At 42.0% G+C, this 19,467-nt stretch overlaps 1 protein-coding gene and 1 long non-coding RNA gene across 4 annotated transcripts in view; both read left to right on the forward strand.

Moving 5' to 3' along the window:
• Positions 1-877: 877 nt before the first annotated feature.
• On the forward strand, positions 878-2,905 carry LOC120506772. Its single transcript, XR_005628590.1, has 3 exons — positions 878-947; positions 1,427-1,536; positions 2,473-2,905. It is a non-coding gene; the product is annotated as an uncharacterized LOC120506772 (long non-coding RNA).
• Positions 2,906-7,002: 4,097 nt separating this feature from the next.
• The window catches only part of LATS2 (large tumor suppressor kinase 2), a 47,667-nt gene continuing 35,202 nt past the window's right edge, over positions 7,003-19,467 (forward strand). The window contains exons 1-3 of one of the 3 annotated variants that reach the window (XM_039718308.1): positions 7,009-7,160; positions 9,762-9,947; positions 11,257-11,829. In XM_039718308.1, coding sequence (XP_039574242.1) covers positions 11,491-11,829 — 339 coding nt within the window. In that variant the 5' untranslated portion in view covers positions 7,009-7,160; positions 9,762-9,947; positions 11,257-11,490. Of the gene's footprint in view, positions 7,161-9,761; positions 9,948-11,256; positions 11,830-19,467 lie in introns of all 3 variants that reach the window. The other 2 variants (XM_039718309.1, XM_039718307.1) reach the window with 2 other exon arrangements.

Consider the following 19,467-nt stretch of genomic DNA (forward strand, 5'->3'; position numbering starts at 1 on the left):
GATGCAAAAGCAGACTTTTTAAAAATAGAAGTAGAAGTTTTTTTTCTACTTCTATAGCTGACATCTACCTCTACCTCTGTTTCCACCGAAGTCTTAATCGGTGTTTCTGGAGTATTTGAGTGCACATAGTTCAATCTCTTACAGTTTGACTTCCATGTTTTATATCGACTCACTCTTTTTCCTTGTGCATTACTGCTATCAGTCTGCAATCTGTCTAGTTCTCTTCTTCTGCAGTGTGTCTTCCTTATCCATGTACTTCCTTACCCATCTGTACTATTATTTTGTCTTTGAATGCACATTAATAGTGCTTCTTAACATATGCCACTGCTGCTTTTTCTATTCCATTTCTTCCTTTACCCTGTTCCATGTCCAGTTTCTCTCAACATTTAGTCAGTTGAAATTCATTGCTGTTATTTTTTTCCATTTAGAGCTGACTTAGTCATAATAACAAGGCTTACAGGGAAAGATCCAAGTCTTGTTCAAAGATCTGATCCAAGGCTCATTACCATGGTCACTTGCAGTTACATTTCCCTTCTTTGACTCTGTCAGATCCAACAGCATCTCAGAAGAGGGAAGATCTGATCCGAGGCTCATTACCATGGTCACTAGTTTGTGTTTTTTTAATAATCTTGCAGTTATATTCCCTCCTTTTCCTCTGACTGTCAGATCCAACAGCATCTCAGAAGAGGAATAGTTTCCTCTGAGATCCACATGTAGTCCAAACCACACATTATGCTGGGAACCCAAAATGTGTTCAATTGATATCTAATCTGGCACTTCCTTGTCCTTTTCTGAAGTACCACTTGTACTTGTAAGGCTTTTGATAAGGCAGCCTATTTAAATGTGTTAACTCGTGACTCCATTCAAGCCTTTAGCTGGGAGAACCATTTCTATGTTTGTGAGGTGCACTGGACTGCTAGCCCTCGCTGCTGAACTCCTTTGTTAAGGTATTTATTCTCTCTAGCCATACCTATTTATCCTTCCTTAGGACAAGAAGGATCTTGATAAGTTTCTAAGAATTGTACACCTTAAGGCTTCCTGAAATGGTTTTGGTTTTTAGCTCTGGGAAGGACTAGGAGTAATTGTGGTAAAATGCCTGTGACTCAGTCTGGTTTGTAAGCAAATGGACATGGGTTCCTAACTAGCCCTGAGAATGTGAGATGTATGCCTGCCCTGCTGTGACTGCTACATTTTGTCTCCCTCTTGACAATTATCCATCAGATTTCTCCTGTGAGGCGTCAAGAAGGTGCCTTCCTAGAAGGTGCTTTTGGGGAATGTGACATTTAGCTTTAATGATCAGGCATTAATTGCAAGCAAGTAACTAACTGAAAATACCCATTTTCAGTTAACTTTTGTTAAATGCTATTTTTGGCTTCATATGAGTAAATTGCAGTCTGTCACATGAGTAATTTCTGTCTAATTCCAGGGCCTTATCTAATGGGATCAGATCTTTAAACAAGGCTTGGATCTTTCCCTGTGTATGAATTACTCATGGATAAAGCTGCACAGAGCTTTAATATCAGGCCTTCTAAACAGGTACAGTAAATTATCAGAGAAATGAACACAGCTTTCCTGTACATTAATGCTGAATTCTGATGCTGGGCTTTTTTGAGACATCAATTTAACATGATAGGTCACAGAAAGAGCTATTTATCCAGAGATTTCTTAGCCTTTCCAAAGCATGGGAATTACCCCTCTCTCCTTACAGGCAGGGAAGTTCAGGTGGAGAAGTGAAACATCTTGCTGTCAGTCCCAAAAGGGACAAGGAGTGGAAAAAAGCTGATTGTGGGAATCTTTAAAATAAACCCCCAGCCAGCAATACTGATCTATGTTGTCTTTGGCTCTACCATGCCCTCACCCAGATCACCATGAAATATTTCGGTGGTGTACTAGCCTTCTGAAGCTTTGGATGGTCCCTTAAGGTTTCAAAGTGCCCTTTCATTGGTGGGTGGGTGTATGTGTGTGCATGGGGCACGGAGCACTCCACAGGCTACGCATGTGGCTCATTCCTCCCCATGTGCTCTGGTGCTGCCTTCGCATGCTGTGCTCCCTTAGGAGCATCCTAGTCCCAAATCCTTACCTCCGTACCAGTTGCTCTGGGAATTCAAAAGTGCTTCTTTTGTTCCCTCAGGATAGCAGTTCCTCACAACTCCCTCATTTTTTTTTCCCCCCACACAGACATTTTGGGAAACTACCCTTGCCCTCACCAGTCCCTCATTTTCTGCAGCAAGCCAAGGGCTTTGAATACGCATGTGTTCCTCCCACACCTTTTCCTTCTGTCCGGAGTGTGAATCATTCAGAGCATGTGGCAGGAAGGACAAAGCTGTGGTGGGGGTATTGTTATGCTGGGAGATGCTGCTGTGCCAGACCTTCGATGAAAAGATAATTGCAGGCTAAATTGATGGTTTCTTGATGCCCAGACCTGTTACCAGAGCTTCACATGTCCTGCATTACCCTTCTCTTTTTCTCCAGGATCAGAAGGGCACAGCCTAAAAACGTCTAAAATTTCCGGATTGGGTGGCTGTGGTGTTCAAAAGCCATGTGCATTGCATCTGAACAAAGTGATGCCATCACGCTGATTGCAGGGACGTGAACACTTCAGCAATTCAGTTCCAAATGGAGCGCAAACTGGCTCACACTGGTGAAATTCCACACAAAGTCCCGACATTCCTCCAGTCCTCTTGGGCTCTGCTGGGCTCCAGCTGCAGTCAATAATTGATACAAAGTCTGGGGCTGGGAGCAGAGTACATAGGAACGTGGGTCCTTGTGAAATTCTGAGTTTTGAACCTTTTGAACATGTGAGTGCTGTAAAGGCAGTCTGAGCATCCAGAATGCCTTACCCAGTTAACCAATCTGTGTGCAAGCTGAGACAGTTTCCCAGTTAGATTTGTCCTATTTCGCTACTTTGTGCTGAAATAAAATGAATTTCTGAAATACCAGGTCAGACGTTCACTGCATTTTTGCCACTACAAAAGAGTGCTATGATACATCCCATAAGCATACTCTTAAGAGGAAAAAAAGAAGCATAGCTAAACCATACCTAGAATTTGGTTATAGTTTATTTTTTTCACCTGCTCAATTATTGAAGCACTGAGCCTAACTTTGACCACCAGAAATGCAATTTTGCATCAGGGTTAAACATGTATATTATATTCACATATAGGTTGTATTGTCTCTACTATGCTGGAGAACCCAGATCTGCTGTTTCAAACTGGTTTTGTGTTGGTGGTTTGAGAAGAATGATTCCCCAGTATCACTCTGCAAAGGAAATCAATGTGTTGAAACAAGAATATTTCAGTGACGTTGTAAAGTCTTTTTTCCTTGCACATCATTCATGTTACGTCACACTGGTTTGTTCTAAACATGTCACTGTTATTCTAAACAGGATGTCAGCAAATTCCTTGTGTATGTGTGCTCATACACACATGTGTTTACATGTTCACTATTGTTTCACATGTGTGTGCCCCTCTTTGTGAAAAAGCTAGCAGAGAACTAGGCATTGCTGATAATATTCCTGCTTTAGGAATATTATCAAGTTTTCTGAACAGGTTCAAGCTTTTATTGGCAATTAGTACTGTGTAAAGAAAAAGTTCATCCACCCACATCCTAATTACTTGGTTGTTAGGAGTATTTTTAGCACCATGATTTGGTAATTGGTTCCAAATACAATAGTTTAGAAAGAGACACAGTGCCCCAGCAAACAGTGAAACAAGAGTACAAGGAGGGGATGAGGCAACACACAGTATCAGATGTCAGGATGGAGCTGTGTAGAGCTCCCACCTCCCTCGTTGTTTCAGGTGGGTGGAAGGAGAAAGAATGTGAAATAGTGGATCTGTGGTCCTTCCCACTTGGCCACACGGCAAGACAGCTGCTCAGGCAAGTCAGCAGGTGAGTGCTGTAATAACCATAGACCCAGCAGCACCACTCACTGAGGCAGAGTCATGAATAAACACAATGGCCCTTACTCATGGTCGATTATCATCTCATAGTCTAGTCTGGGAACAGACTTGCTGCTCCGCACAGCCCAGATTGTATTGTTCTTCTTATGGAGCATCTTTCCTTCTGGAAGTGCCTTACTGGGGAGAAGATAGCTGGGCAGAAAGACTTGACAGTAATTTCCAAAGAGATTATTTCACGGTGATCTCCAAAAACCTTACAAAGATCAAATCATGTTTTAACCAAGTTGTTGTATCAAACTAGCTGACTTCAATTTCCCTAGTATTTCTGAGGAACATGATTTCCATTAGTTTGAGTTTCTAAAAGGGTAAAGGCAGAAACAGTGCCACATTTGTGGATATGGGCACCTTCTAGATGATGGGTGCAACCCATCTCACCTGTGCTTGCTGCTCTGCAATGGGAATTCTATCCCAGGAACTCTGTGCAAATGCATGAAATTCAGAAAGCGCAGCTGGCTGGAACCAGGAAGCAAAGTAGTGCAGTTGAGTCTCCTTCCCAATGGATCAGAATGCAAGAGGAAAACAAACAATTCCAAAGGGGAAAAGTAAATTAAAAGATCTGTTTTACTTGGATTTAAGAAAGCAGTTAACAAGCAAATCTTACAAAAGAGTATTATAGCACAGAGTAAGCAATTTTTATCTTGATGCTGTTCCTTTAAACCAGCCTGAACTTTGTTGGGAAAAGGTCTCAAGCCATTGAGCAATGTCTGGTTTGGGCAATCACGTTGCTATGCTTCATCGGATAAGCACAGCAGTAATTCAGAAAATGAAGCCATGCTGCATCTGTCATATAATTTAAAATTTACTTCAGTTTTGCAGGTATTTGAAGATTGCAAAATGACCCACATTTTCCTGCAATATTCTGCCAACACTGGAATCTGGTCTGAACCTAATGGATTTCCTTATCTTTAGCTTTCCAGAGTGGGAGGCTTCCTCCTTTCCCCCTGACCCTGCCCTACAATATATTCCAGTCAATGACACTATTGAAATTCTGACAGCAATTTATATACAGTAACTGACTGCCTTCAGATGAGAGGCTAAACAATTTCTATGCACCAGGCTGCATTTTTCTCATGAAATGCAGCACTCTATTCTCCTCCCAAATCAGTATTTTTATAAGCACTATTTTTTTATAAGCATTATTCATGTATAGGCACTATTGACAGTTTTGCATGGAAGACATTGAAAAAAAAAAATTACAATAAACAAGCTCAGAGAAATATTCTGAGATAGGACTGCCCATGAGTATATTACTTACAAAAATAATCTCCCTGGCTTGGAAAAGGCTGTAAATATAGCTCCCATCCTGGAAAGACAGTTATGCACAGACTTCTCTTTATACGTGCTTGCAGTCCAGTGGAAGGCACTGGGCTCGTCGCATGATTAAACGTGTCTTAACAGTTTGCAAGACTGACATTTTCCCTGCCCAACAGAGCAACCCCACAATGAGCACCTCTCAGCTGTGCAACAGGATTTTAACAATTTTGAAGAATTTCAGGACTGCAGGCTTCTTCCACGTTAATGATCTAAAGATACATGCCTATATATAAAAAAGTTTATTTTCTTATGGACTTTACTCTGTATGAATACCCTCTGGTTATGACTAGCATGCCTATCTGTCATGCTGAGGGGTCAGAGCCAGCCTCCCAGATCTGACCATTATTGTATTTGGGAGAGTGGAGATTACGTCTCATTGTGAATTGTCTTTATTAAAAAAGACAGATATCTAAAATGATATTATTCCTGCTTTCATGAAAAACAGGTTCATAAGTGGACTGTCTCATTGTGAATTGCCTTTATTAAAAACCAGAGAGATATCTAAAATGATATTATTCCTGCTTTCATGAAAAACAGGTTCATAAGTGGACATTATCACTCTCTAAAACTACATGAAAGGAGGTTTAGTGAGGTGGGGCCCTGTCTCTTCTCCCAGGTAACAAGGAGCAGGACAAGGGGAAATGTCCTCAAGCAGTGCCAGGGGAGGTTTAGATTGCATCTTAGGAAAAAGATCTTCTCTGAAAGGGTGCTTGGGCATTGGAACAGGCTGTCCAGGGAAGTGATGAGGTTACTACTCCTGGAAGTGTTCAAAAGGTACAAGGATGTGGCATTTGGGGATGTAATTAGTGGGGAACACATTGGTGCTGGGTTAATGGTTGGACTCGATGATTTCAGAGATCTTTTCCATTCTTAGTGAGTCTATGAATCTGGTTCCATGTACCGCCATGCGTAATAAGGTCAAATATGAACTTTGCATCCAAATATTCTTTGCAGCTTTGTTCTGCATTTTTGTTCCAGATGTGAATTCCCTGTCTGTCCTCTGGTACCTCATAGCTCCCTCGTCTCCTCACTGTTATGAAACAACATGAGAAACAAGTAACCCCCCTCAAAAAAACCCCCAAAATCCCAAACCCAAAGCAAACCAGAAACTAAAAGAAAACCCCACGTACGCATTGGTAATGCTGCCACTTTGTGCGCCTGGTTAGTCCAGCATGGAATGGATACTGGTAGGAATAATGGCTATCAGCACAGACCTTTCAATCTAAATGAGTTTGTAGTATGTGGTGAGTGGAAGAGCACTTCCAAACCACCTCTTTCCCAGAGAAGGTGCGGATGCCTCATCCCTGGAAGCGTCCGAGGATGTTGGATGGGGCTCTAAGCAACCTGCTTTAGTGGAAGGTGCCCTCCATGGGCAGGGGGCTGAAACTAGATGGCCTTTTAAGGTCCCTTCCTAACCAAGCTATTCCATGATTCTACCCCGGCCCATTTCGCCTCAACAAGTGGAAGCAGTGCCACCCTTGTCCCGCCAGGACGCAGCGAGGAGTTGCTGTGACGCGGAGCGGGTTTCGTGAGGGGGAAAGTGTCACTTCTTACTGCCTGTAAACCTACGGACGGGCGCCCCGAGAGGGCCGCCGGCCGCGCCGCCGCGGTCCCTGAGGGCGCGCCGGCCCTTCCCGGCCCTTCCCGCCCTGGAAGCCCCTCCCCCCGCTGGAATGCGCCGGGAGGGGAGTGGAATGACGCGGGCGCCGCGGGGTCACGTGGCGCGAATGGAATGCCAACAATGTAGCGAATGTCCCGACTGCGCCCCGCACTCGGCGCCCGGGACGGCCAAGGGGGAAGATGGAGAGCGGCCCGCGCCGCCGCCGCTGCTGAGCCGCGCCTGCCGACCCGCGGAGGGCGAGCGGCGGCGCCGGGCGCCCCGGGGAGGTGAGCGGAGCGGGTGCGGGGGGCGCGGGTTCCCCTCAGCTCCGGGTGGGAGCGCTCCCCATCCCCCAGAACTGCTCGGCGCGGAAGGGAGAGTCCTGTGGGGAAGCGGGGGGCGCGGGCGAGCGGAGCCGGGTCGGTCCTCGAAGAGGGAGCGAGCGTCCCGTGTGCGAGTCCCCTCGTGGGGGCAGCCTGGGCGCCCTGCCCGCACCCTCCGACATTTTCCGGACACTCGTGTGACAGCGCAGCGCAGCTCCGGCGGAGCGGGGCGGGGGTCCGCCTGCCCGAGGCCTCTGCCCCAGCTGGCCGGAGCTGCTAATAAATGGCCGGAGTTTATTTTGGGAGCCTTCTGCCCACGAAGGAGTCGGGGGAGACGGGAGTGCCGGCGGTGGGAGCGGACCCTGCGGGCCGGTGTGGCGGGGAGCGAGGGCCCCGGGGCGCCGGCCGGGGGCACGCAGGGCCCGCGGGGTCCCGAGGCTGCGGCGGGGGCCCCGCTGCTCCCCGGCGGCTGAAGGTCACTGCCAAAACCCAGCGGCTCGGCACCCTCCCCGCTGCCAGCCGTGTGCGTGTTGAAATAGCCCTTTCCTCGGGAAAGGCACTCGCGCAAATGACGCAAAAAGGGCTCGTGTGGAGTGTCCGGGCTTTGCGGTCAGTCGCTGCCGGGCTGCTGTGGAGGGGGAAGGTGAGATGTTTCCCACAGCCCTGGCACTGGGACACGGGCACAGAGTCACTTCTGGACAGTTCTGTTAGCAGGAGAGGCGGAATCGTTTTAGGGAAAATCCCCATTGCACTTTTCTTCACTTCCACAATGTGCCCTTAATAAAATTCCTGAAGCGCTTCCCCCCCTTATAGACCTCCAATGCGAAGTGAACAGTCGCTGCTTCCTTGAATTGGTGTTCTAAAAAAAGCCCCCAAACGATACCTGTAAATTCAGAGAAGGAAGGAAGTTGTAACAGTTTCTTAAAACTTTACTCCTTCCTATACTGCAGACATTTCAAGTTCAGCTCACTCCAGTGCCTGCACAGTTACAGGGAAACAGCTCACCAGCTTGGGTGAGCTTTAGTTTCTTGCCTGTGTCCCAGCTCCACAGAGCCACTAGCACATGCAGCCTGTTGGTGAATGAAGAAACAGGAGAGTGAATAGATAGTGCTGCCAGGAAAACAGATATCATATAATTTCAGTGTGTCATTGATTGGTTGTTTGGTTGCTGCTAGAGCAGCTATTGGTATCATATAATTTCAGTGTGTCATTGATCAATCGGTTGTTTGGTTGCTGCTAGAGCAGCTATTGGTATTTCTCAAATGAAACAAAATAATCAGTCAGAAATTGTTTAACTTGATGTAATTAAAGTTATGCTGCACCTGCTTGAAGTGTCCATTATCCTTCAGGATAATGGACAAGCTTCTAATTAGTACAGAACATGTAATATTTTGGAAGAGAGCTTAGGACTGTTTAGTCAGAATGGCTAACAAATCAAAAATAATTTCTTCTGATGGCAGGAGGGCTGTTGTTACATCCATGCTGCAGGCAGGGTGCAGATTAGAAGGATTTGAAATTATCCAAATCCAGATGTACAGTTAGAAGTGCTTAGACAGAACGAGACACACTACATACCTTTTAAAGCATACAACCATTTTATGGGTTTTTTTTCTGAAAAATGCAAATCACAGGAAGATATAAAAAAAGCCAGCAGCTTGTCTTTCCTTGTAAATCATCTATAATATTTAGTGTTCCATTTTTTTGCTTATCTTACATATTTAGTTTAAAAAAACCCCTGCAAAATATGAAACAGGTTTGCAGTTAGCTGCAATACTTACTGCTGTTGCTGCTCTCATCCACACTGTCTAAACGAGCAACATTTCTTTCTGGTTTAAGCAGTGTTGTAAATGTAAGCTGAGGAAGTTGCCAGCTGGCTTGACCCAGCATTATTAGACTCGAGCTGAGGCTAAAGGTCACAGCAGTTCTTTATGTGAAGCATGTGTGTAAGTGGGAAAGCAGTCTTTTGCTGCAAAAAGGTGGGGGGCTTGCAAGCTTTCCCAGCGAGTCCCAGGCCTGAGGATTGGCACAGGACTGAAAAGGAAGAACAACCCAGATGCCTAAACCAAGCCATATGGTGCCTGCTGCTGTCAGGAAAAGAAAGAAAATTATCGACCAATTAATTGCTCTGTACGTTCTAAGCGCTAGCTAGTTATGATGTAATCCAAAGAAAGCTGCAATACTATTGTGTTTTATTTTTTACCAAGCCTGTGTATTATCTTTTGCTATATTCTGTTCAAGTAGAAAAAAACCTCTTTTTGAGATCCTGCAGTTGCTTTTGTCTTCACTTGGGACAATGAAAGCTTGATCTGTTACTGACCAATAGCTGGTTTGTGGAAACATCAAAATCTGGCTGAACAGCTTTAGCACTTCCCTTAAAACAATTGGCAAATGTTGCTGTCACTTCTCTGTGAGTTAGCTTTGCAGGGTGTTCATGGAGAGCACCGAATGGAGTAGCTCAAGATCTCAGACACATTATAGGTGTTTTTTAATGGAACATTTAAATCCTAAGAAAAAAAGGTTGACTTGGGTTAATTCAAGTGATAAATCTGTGTTGCTGCATTTCAGTCTGGTGAAACATCATGGGAGAGTCGGGCATCTGACTGCACTGTTGCATTTCAGACCTTGGTGGAGGAAAGCATGAAGTGGACTCTATCCTGATGAGGAAGGTGTGGTGGGCTTCAGAGGTGAATGTGTCCTCATTCTCTTGGGCTTCACAGCAGTAAGCTGTTTGCTTGGCAGTGAGAAGTGATGGTAAATGCATGGAAATTATTGTTTTTTGGGGAAATGCTACACCTATCACAACAAAAAGAGTTTTTAGTATGAGCATGGGAAAATAAAGAACAGTACTTCCAAGAGAAATCCTTTTCAATGATAAATGTCCTATAATCAAAAGCGAAGCACCTTTAAAAAAAAATCCAATTGTCTTCTGGGTGCCGGTGAGAAACACACTGTCCTCTATGTTTGCAATTTGGAAACAACTGAATAGAATTCTTCCCTTACCAGCAAGGTGGCTGGAGCACCCTTCAGGAGTCCCTTTGCGAGTGCAAATGGCAGCAGAAGAAGCCAGCTTGCATAACCAGCTTCAATAGCGAGGTTGCATTTCTGATTAGGCTGTCTGTCTTTTAATCCTGTTCCAAATGCACCATTATTTCATGATTGTGTTGTGGTGGTGCATAAAGATTTAGTTAAGGTAGGATTCTTGTTGTAGCCTCTGCTGCATGGAGATCACAGGTTTTACAGTTGCTCAGCTGTGCAGCATAGGTGTTCTCTGCTGCTGACATGCAGCAGAGAACATAAAGCTGTCTCCAAGTCTTCTTTTTCTGTGTTGGGATGCTGTATGAGATGGTTCTTCATCTTCTGCTCTTGCTGTGTAGCTCCATTTTCCCATCTTTTCCCTTTCTTCCCTATAAGGCACAGCTAATGAATTATCAATATACCCTTTCCTCTCTCCTGTTTTTTCTTCCCCTCTTTCTTCCAGTTCTGGTGAGAACTGTTACCTTCGGACTTTGCTAAGTTATTCATGTGGAAAGGCAAAATGTCTTGTCTTTCTGTTACTCACTTTGTTATTGAAATACTAGAAGTTGCTATGGTTAGGGTCATCAATATTTCCATTATAAATCTTTTTCATAAACTTCTGAAACTGTGCTCAGCTAGTGTAAAACAAACAAAATCTTAAGTGGGGGAAAAACATTTCATAAGCGTACTCTTCCCTATTTATGAAATAGGATAGGCTTGTCCAGAATTTGGTTATGCAATTGGGTAGGAAATTTGCCACCATTAGGTACTGTAAAATTCTTAAATTAATTTTTTTAAACCTTGGTTTTTAGGAGTTTTATTTTGAATATTAAACTTACAAGAAAAATTTATTGGTTATGTTGAGAAAATGTTCTAGAATCCTGCTGGAAACAGATAAAGTGAAAATCATTAAAGGGTATCCAACTGTGACTGCTCAAGAGGTTAAACTGATTCATTTTCACTTGATTAATTGTCATGCTGTCCCTTCAGAGGCATTTACAATATCTACTTAATTGAACGTATTTTCTATTTTCTTTTGTTTCAGTCACTGTCAGTCTGCAAAATGATGATTCCACAGATTATCATTTTCCGTAGGAAATGTGAAGATTATGAGCTGAAGTAAAACATTGGCAGAAATCTCTTGAGAATTTTGCCTTTTCTTCTCTGTGAAGGATTATGTTTACAAGAAATTGATACCATCAAGTGACACTTTTTTGAAATATTTTAAAAGAAACAAAAAATAAAGCTGTATTTATGCTCAGAGAAAACTGGATCAACAATGAGGCCAAAGACTTTTCCTGCTACGACGTATTCTGGAAACAGCAGACAAAGGTTGCAAGAGATTCGAGAAGGTTTAAAGCAGCCATCCAAATCTTCAGGTCAGGGACTGCCAATTGGAGCAGGCAGTGAAACTTCTCTGGACCCTAAGATTTTAATAGGGAAGGATGCTGCAAGGCAGCAGCAGATGAGACAAACTCCCAAGTTTGGACCATATCAGAAAGCTCTGCGAGAAATCAGATATTCTCTGCTGCCCTTTGCAAATGAGTCAAGCACCACAGCAGCCGTGGAAGTCAACAGGCAGATGCTCCAGGAGCTGGTGAATGCAGGTTGTGATCAGGTACGTATGAGGTGGGAGGGGGGATTGGCACTGCTGCCAAAACAAGTTCATACTCTGGGCTGAAGGAAGGATTTTGATGGTGGGTGTCAAAATCATGGAAACGCAGATTCTTCTGGCAGTCGTATTGCTGTATGAGCAGCAGAGTAGATGGACTTACAGGGGACAGATGTGACTAGTGTGGGGTTCATTTATGTTAAAGACAGTCTTTTTTTGGTTTTTTTTTCATTTTCCCTGCAATGCTTAGTAACAAGCCTTAGTTGTGAGTAATAGGGTGGAATTTTGTCTAAGCCCAGCTCACTGACAGAAAAAAACTGTAAGAAATGATAGACACAATATCTGGTATTTGAAGAATCTCACTTGCTGTTAGCCAGAAGCAGGAGGGCTTGGATGGATGTTCAGCTGACTGCAGTGATTCTGTCCACACCTTTTCTTCTTCACTTTCTCTGCTTCTGTTAAGAGGTGGTAGCACTGCTCAGATCAGAGACTTGGTGCAGAGATGCTTTTTATTTTTGTCATCCTGGGATTGATGCTTGAAGATTGATTGAATTTAATATTCTTAATTCCAAGACCTTTTACATGGTGCAGAACAGTCTTTCTGTTTTGAGCTGTATTCATCTTGCTTGTGCTTCCCGTGTTGGTGTCAACTTTCACCTCTGTCCAGGAGTACTTCAAAATTTTGTTTTTTAGAGAAAAAATGCTGGTTTGGGTTCAGATTCTGAGTGTTGTAGGAACCCTTTATTCCCATGTGATTGAATAGCAGTTGTTGACAAGCTGAAACATTTCCATTTATAGTCCTTGATACAAATTGAAGAGATTTAAAACCAAAGTGCTTTTAGTGGCATCTCCTTGCTTTCAAAACTTAGCCCCCATTCACTGATGGCAGAATGTGGGTGTTTTTACTGCCCTAGACTATATTCTGATTCCGTATAACAAAACTAACATCAAGCAGTATTATAAACAGTGTAACAGTATGCATTTCCCTGGAGCTATATAAATATTAATTAGTGCTGTTTCTATGCCAAAGAGTTTATGCTACACAAGATAATCAGAGCTGGAGTAGATTGCATATCTAATAAGAAGTGCTGCAGAACAACTAAACACTTCCTAGTCCAGTGAACCAAGATGCTGTACTGAATTATTTAACTGGGGGAACTAAGGATTTTCTCTCATCTTTAGTAGGCCATGAAAACAGTGTTTTTTAGAACTCTAGCCTTTAAATTTCCCTAGCTGTTTAGGATGGGAACATTCCCTGTGCATATGAGCCAAGGTTAAATGAGCACAGCTGGATTCTGGATTGGAAATGCACATTTGGTAGGTTACAGGGACAGATCGTTCACACATAGAATTTGGCTTGTTGGACTGAAATCTTGGAAAATACTTTGAGCACAGCACAGTAATGCTAAGCAAATGTATAAAACAGAAATACCTGAACACCTGTTAAAATGTCTTGGTATTCAAAGCAATGTAATGAAGTATATGTGTAATTTTTTTAATATATTCTGCTATTTTGACTTCAGTGTTCATACAGTGGTATTGCTGCTTCTAGAGCATTGAACCCAGTTCTGACTCTGATGTGGAGATTTTTGCTCCTTAAATTTTGCTCGCATTTTTGGTTGAGCTTTTTTTTGCCACTCCTCATTGACCATGATCCTTCCATCCTCCCATTTGTTGTTTCTCCATAGCTGTGACTTGTTGCCTGGCAATGGCATTACTGGGCCTATTCTTTAGGTGTGTTTGGCACTCAGGTCTAAGCTTAACCAGAGTCACATTTGGCTGGAGTCCAAATAAAGGTTTCAAGACTGGAATCCTGTGAATAAAAGTACTGAGCTTCCCAGGATGAGTCCAGACCACATGAAGATTCACTGTCCTGGGGGATTGTGAGTGAGTGGAGCTTCTTGAGATGATGTGAATGGTATCTGACCTTGGAGATGGCATAGGGTGACAGACCTGATTACTGCCTCTGGATTCTTCTTTTCCCCCTGGTGCCTGAGCTGTTTTGAATCAGATGCTGAACTGTTTCGTATCATGATGTGTTTTAAATCAGTGATCCCAAGCTGCCCTGTCCCTGCTTGTGAATCAAAGCCTTTGAATGCCTACCACACGGACATCTTCTGTAGTCCTGTGGGCAGCAACAGATCTCTGATTTAACAGAGAAGTGAAGGCAGCTTCAGTTACTTTGGGGATGTTTTTATTTACCTCTGAACCCAATGCTTGTGTGAGGTTGGTAAATGGGCATTGAAGCCCACACCCAACCTTCCCCTTTAAAAAGCCATGAGAAGCTGTTTTGTGGTTAAGGATTTCAGTCCATGAACAGCTGATGTTCTACTTGAGCCTTCCACTAGAGCAAGCCTGCAGAATACAAAATCTTACCCCTCCTGATCCTGCTTCATGGTACACAAATCAGCTGTTCAGGTGCTGCAAGCATCCTGAAGCGTGTGGCAGTTTGTCATAAGAAGCTCTATTCATGAGCATTCTAGGTAGCTGTCAAGAAGGAGTAGAGGGCTATAACACTCTGTTTCATCTTATTGGAACTCCATTTTCCAGCTGGGTTTGGACTAAGGCCTTTTGGTGTCCTGGATGGAGCACAGAAAAGTAACACTAACCTTGTGGGAAATGTTGTGCTGGACACCATGCAAGGATCAGGATTCTTCTTCAGTCTGTTTATTAAGCCACACTAAGGGCTTTTGGAAGGGTGAAGGGAAATAGTGACAATTGAAAAGGAAAAGAATTTTAGAGACTGGAAAAAAGATACTTCTATTTAATACCCTTACTAGCTGCACATATCTGTAACATGGATAGATTTTAACAGCAACCATTTGACATCCTACAAGAGATGTTGCTTGTTGGGGTTTGTAGTTCCCTGTTCTGTCTAAAGTGACTCTTAAGTTTTAAGATGAAATTGAAAATGCTTTTATTAAATAAAAAGGAAACATAACATTTTATTACTTTACTCTTGCTCTATAAATTCTCACACAGCCAGGAGGTTCATTATAAACCAATAGGTCAACTTAACAAGTATATGAAATGCAGTGTAATTCATGAAGTAAATATCAAATTTTCACGTCTTTCATTTGCAGTCATCATAGGTGTTACATAGGAAAACACTTTTTTATTTCTTTAAATTGGTTAGGAAGTTGCCAGTATTCTTTTAAATGATCTGTTTTCTTCCAGAAAGATTTATTTTTCAGCCATTGAGGAGTTTTTTATTTTATAGTGAAATCTGATCCGCTAAACTTAATGGGGAGTTCACTGTTTGCCTGAAAGAAACCATGATTACATATTTTCTTGTTTTTAAGAGATAAAAACCATAACACAAAATAACACACATAATTAGTCATTGTTTTTCTGAAACAAATGGAGCAACTTGTCTGTTGTTTGCTTAAGTCATCTTTTCAACAGTAATTATTTAGTGAGTTTCAGTCAAAAATAATTAGTGCAGCCTAAATAGTTTTGAAACTCACAGAGCATGACTGCAAAAGATCAGACCTTTTTCTTTGTAAAAGCTTTAAGCCAAAAGCACACCTAATATGCCATTCTTTAGTAAATAAAAGTCCTTAGGCTTGGAAGTGTAACTTGCAGTCACTGTAGGGGGACAAGAGTGTGGGGCATCTGTCCTGTGGGCTGGTAAACCACTGGAATCACCTGGGGCAACTGCGTGGTGTTTGGGGTGTGGTGGTAAAAGCAGCTGCTGTTGTGGACTGAATGTTTCTAATGAATAGATGCAATTGAGTGTATGATCAGTGGCATTCCAACAACCTGAATGGGCTGTACTGTACTTACTGTACTTCCTTAGAGCATAAACAGCCACTGACATTGTAATTTAGAGTGGGCTGCAGCAGTTCTAGATGAACTGTGGAATGTTACACACATGTCACTTTTGTGGGGGTTTTTTTCTTTCCCTCAAGCAAACTTTCCTTTGAGCAAAGGGTGCCTTTTCTGGGTGAAGATTTCTAGACATGGTTTGTTTGGACAGCTATTTTTAAGAAAAAATCATGTTTTCGGATTTTTTACAGGCTGCATACTGCCAGTAACATGCTATCAGCTGTACAACTACAAATGTGAAGTGGGGAAGTTCTTATGCTTAATTTTCTCCAGAGGCTTTTATAAATATCGGGAGTAAAACATGTGCCTCCCATGCCAATATCAGGATATTTTGAAGGGGAAGATCTGTCCATTGGTTACTAATTGTAGTGTCTTTCAATTGAATTGAATGGTATCTGTGGAGTGTTGTAGTAATGTGTGTAATATCAAATTGATGACCTTGTCACCAGTGTTATGCTGAATTAACAAGATTCAGTTTGTACAAGTGGGGTGGAGTTTTGGTTGCTATTTTTTTTCCTTTAAATTCCTCATTGCATTCCAGGATTCTATCAGTCTCTTCATCATGGCTTGTCTTCTTTTTATTGAACCTGTTTGGCAAAGATTCTACCCTGATTTGGGAATGCTGATTGATTTCAGGTTTTGAGACTGGGGAATAAAGTATTTCTCTCACTTTGAACAAGTATTTGCAGTTCTTTAAGTGAGAGAAACTCTGTTCTGCCAAATAGAGCTTCGGCAAAAAGTCATTTTTGGATTTAGCATGTAGAACTAGTATTCTGTTCTTCCTGTTCTGTACAGGTCATGCTTGTCCACCTATGATCCATGTGCCATGAAGCAGTGTGTTACTGGGCAGTGGGACTTTTCACCATAATGTTGGAGTAGTGACAGGAAGCATATACAGTGTAGAGTTTTGTTTTGATAACAGACTTGCTGAAGCTTTGCTTTAGTAAAATATCTGTTGTGATGTATTTGTTAAGAGGACAAGTCTAAAGAGACAGCTTGCCTTCAAGGTAAAGGACAGCAAAAATTTTAATAGCAAATGAGAGAACTAATTTCATAACATTGACCTGTCCTGTAACAAAATTTTGTGTTTGCTTGAGTAAACCTTACCTGTGTTAGGAGTTTTGCCTGCCCAGCTATTTACCAAAACCTCGAGGATGAACATCTTAGTCATCTTCTGGATGTTTTCAGTCCAGATTGTTTGGTTAATGAAAAATGACTGAAGAATGAGCTGTTATAAGATTACCTGGGTTATTCTGTGGAACATACTTTAAAGGTGAGGATCACAGAATATTTTGAATTGGAAGGAATCCACAAGGATCATCAAGTCCAGCCCTTAAGTGAATAGCCCATACAGGGATCTAACCTGTGCCCTTGGTGTTGTTAGCAGTATGCTCTCCCCAGCTGAGCTAATGTGGTGCAAGTCATTACAAGCTGTGCTGCTTGTAGAAGTATTTTGGGTTACAGGGAGGAAAAAAGGGATGTTCAAATGAGGGCACTCACTGCTGAATGCAGGAGAAAGGTTTTATTTTAGCAACTTAAATAGATCTGATAATTCAGGCCAACAGTCTCTTGGGTGTTCCATTTGCATCCATCAGGTACGTTGTTCACTCTGCCTTCTCTTTACTAGGTGTATTGAGGGCTTGTTTTCATAACCTTTTCCTACACTTTTTTCTTTCTAACCTCCCTTTTTGGTTTCAGTCTTTCTGAGAGATTTCCAGTATAATGCAGTGCTCTTCCATCAAAGTATGTAACGGAATGTGTTTCCCCACTAATATGCCTGAGGTTAGCAACTTAAGTCATTTCAGTTCTTCAGAAAAAAAGTGAGTCATAGCTTTCCAGGGGCTGAAAGCAAGAGGTGGAGATTGCTCTTCAGCTGATAGCTTCTGACACCTTTCTCTCCTAAGCCCTTTCTCTTGTCTCCAGTCTTCCTATGTTTCTGTCATTTCTTGATGATACTGGCTTAGTGAGTGTACTTAGATTCTCTGTGTCATGACACAACTCCCACAATGTATTTGGGAAGGTGCTCTTGGTATTGTTCTGTGTGGGCATGGCTTGGGATATGCTTGTCCTGCAGAAGGAAGAAAAGTATTTTCCCTTGAGTTTTTGTGGTGGTGGAAATATTTATTAACAGTTGTAAATGATTGTGTCTTCTCCTTTGCATGACAAGATTTGGCAGCTGGGCAGTAATATTGCACTGAAGAATATTAGACTATTTTAAACTCTGCCCTTAATTCTTGTTAGTCTTTTTTCTTCTTTATCAAACTATAGAATAAATTACATCTTGATAGTAGGATTGTGTTTGAAATGACAGGACAGGAATCAGATGCTAGATTTCAACTGTAGATAAGTGTGAATCTTGAGTTATCTTAAATTTTCCTACTCCTCATATCAGATAAACATTCTAGAACCTTGGGAGTTAATATAAAAATATAAAATTGTATCTTGCTATAACGGTACAGGATTAACTTGCACTGGATACTTAAATTGTATTTATTAAAATATAATTGCCAATAGAATTTTGAGCTGTGGATTTTTTTTTTTTAGTGAGAAAGGAAATTACTTCTTCACAGTCACTAAAAAATCTGCATAAGCATTTACTTCAGTCTCTGAATAAAAAGCCCATGTGACCAAAAGTGAAGATTGCCATTATTATTCTAACAGGAAGCTGATATCACAATAGTAGTAGGGTGTAACAGTTCCTTTTGCATTTTTTATGTTGTTCTCAGGCTAAATCTCTGCTGTTCTTTCAGCTTTAGTATCTGAAAGGAACCAATGTGATTTTATATTTTATAGTGAGACTGAAAAATAGCATCTCTGCATGGGAAGGGGGATGTGGGGTGTTTTTTGCTTGTCTGTGGGGGTTCTTTTCTTTCTTAAAGAAATTGAATGACACTTTTAAACTTAGAGAGATTTCAGCAGAAGGACTTGATACAAGACTTCTGCATGCTACTGTCTTTAGGGTAGGTCAAGGTGTGCATTTAGAAATCAATTCAACTAGGAATGTTTTTTAGTAGTTACTAAACTAATTAAAAGCTTATGTTAAAACTGCTAATTGAATATCAGTACAATGAAAATAAAAATTCATTGCTACTCATGTGATATGCAGGTATGTGCCATACTTCTGTGGAGTCTTTTTTTTTAAAATTTATTTTCTTTTTCCTATAGCATGGGCACATATACATAAAATAACATACAATTACTTTTGTTTTTCCTCAGTTTTTTCTTGCTGTAGCCCCATCTCAAGCAGACCACAGCTTGCTGGTGCTCCCATGGGCCCAGCGTTCAGACTCTGCTCGGCAGCTGCTTGTGGTGTCAACTCTTATAGAATGTCCATGTGCCATGTGTGTTGTCCATGTGTCCCCCTAATCTTCCATAAAGCAGGCTCCAGTACTTGCACTCTCTGCTTCTTGGGTGCTGCCTGTCTCTGACTTGCAAATGCTTGTATGCAGTGCTGTCTGAAGTAGGTGAGGAGAGATGTGAAAGAGCCCTTCAAATCTTTATACTTGGTGGTGCCAGCTGCTGTTTGTCTCATGTAGTGGATATATCCATTAATTCCCTTGAATCACTCTTAAGAAACAGCTGGTTAGACCCAGGTTTTCCTTTCTTTGACCTCGGGAAGAATTCTGGGTGGATTACAAGCTGCCTGTGGCTCTAGCTACTCTAGCTATAGAGTAGATGTTCCACAATCAAGAACTGCTGGAACAGTACTTTACTAGTGCTTCAATTTGCACTAGTAAAATCAAGCAGTTACAGACATGATCATTGTTTGCTTAAAGCTACAAATGTTTGTGTTAACTTGGGCTTTAAACTTACATA

Source organism: Passer montanus, unplaced genomic scaffold (genome assembly GCF_014805655.1).
Source record: "Passer montanus isolate IOZ18808 unplaced genomic scaffold, ASM1480565v1 scaffold4, whole genome shotgun sequence".
In the NCBI taxonomy this organism is placed as follows: Eukaryota; Metazoa; Chordata; class Aves; order Passeriformes; family Passeridae; genus Passer; species Passer montanus.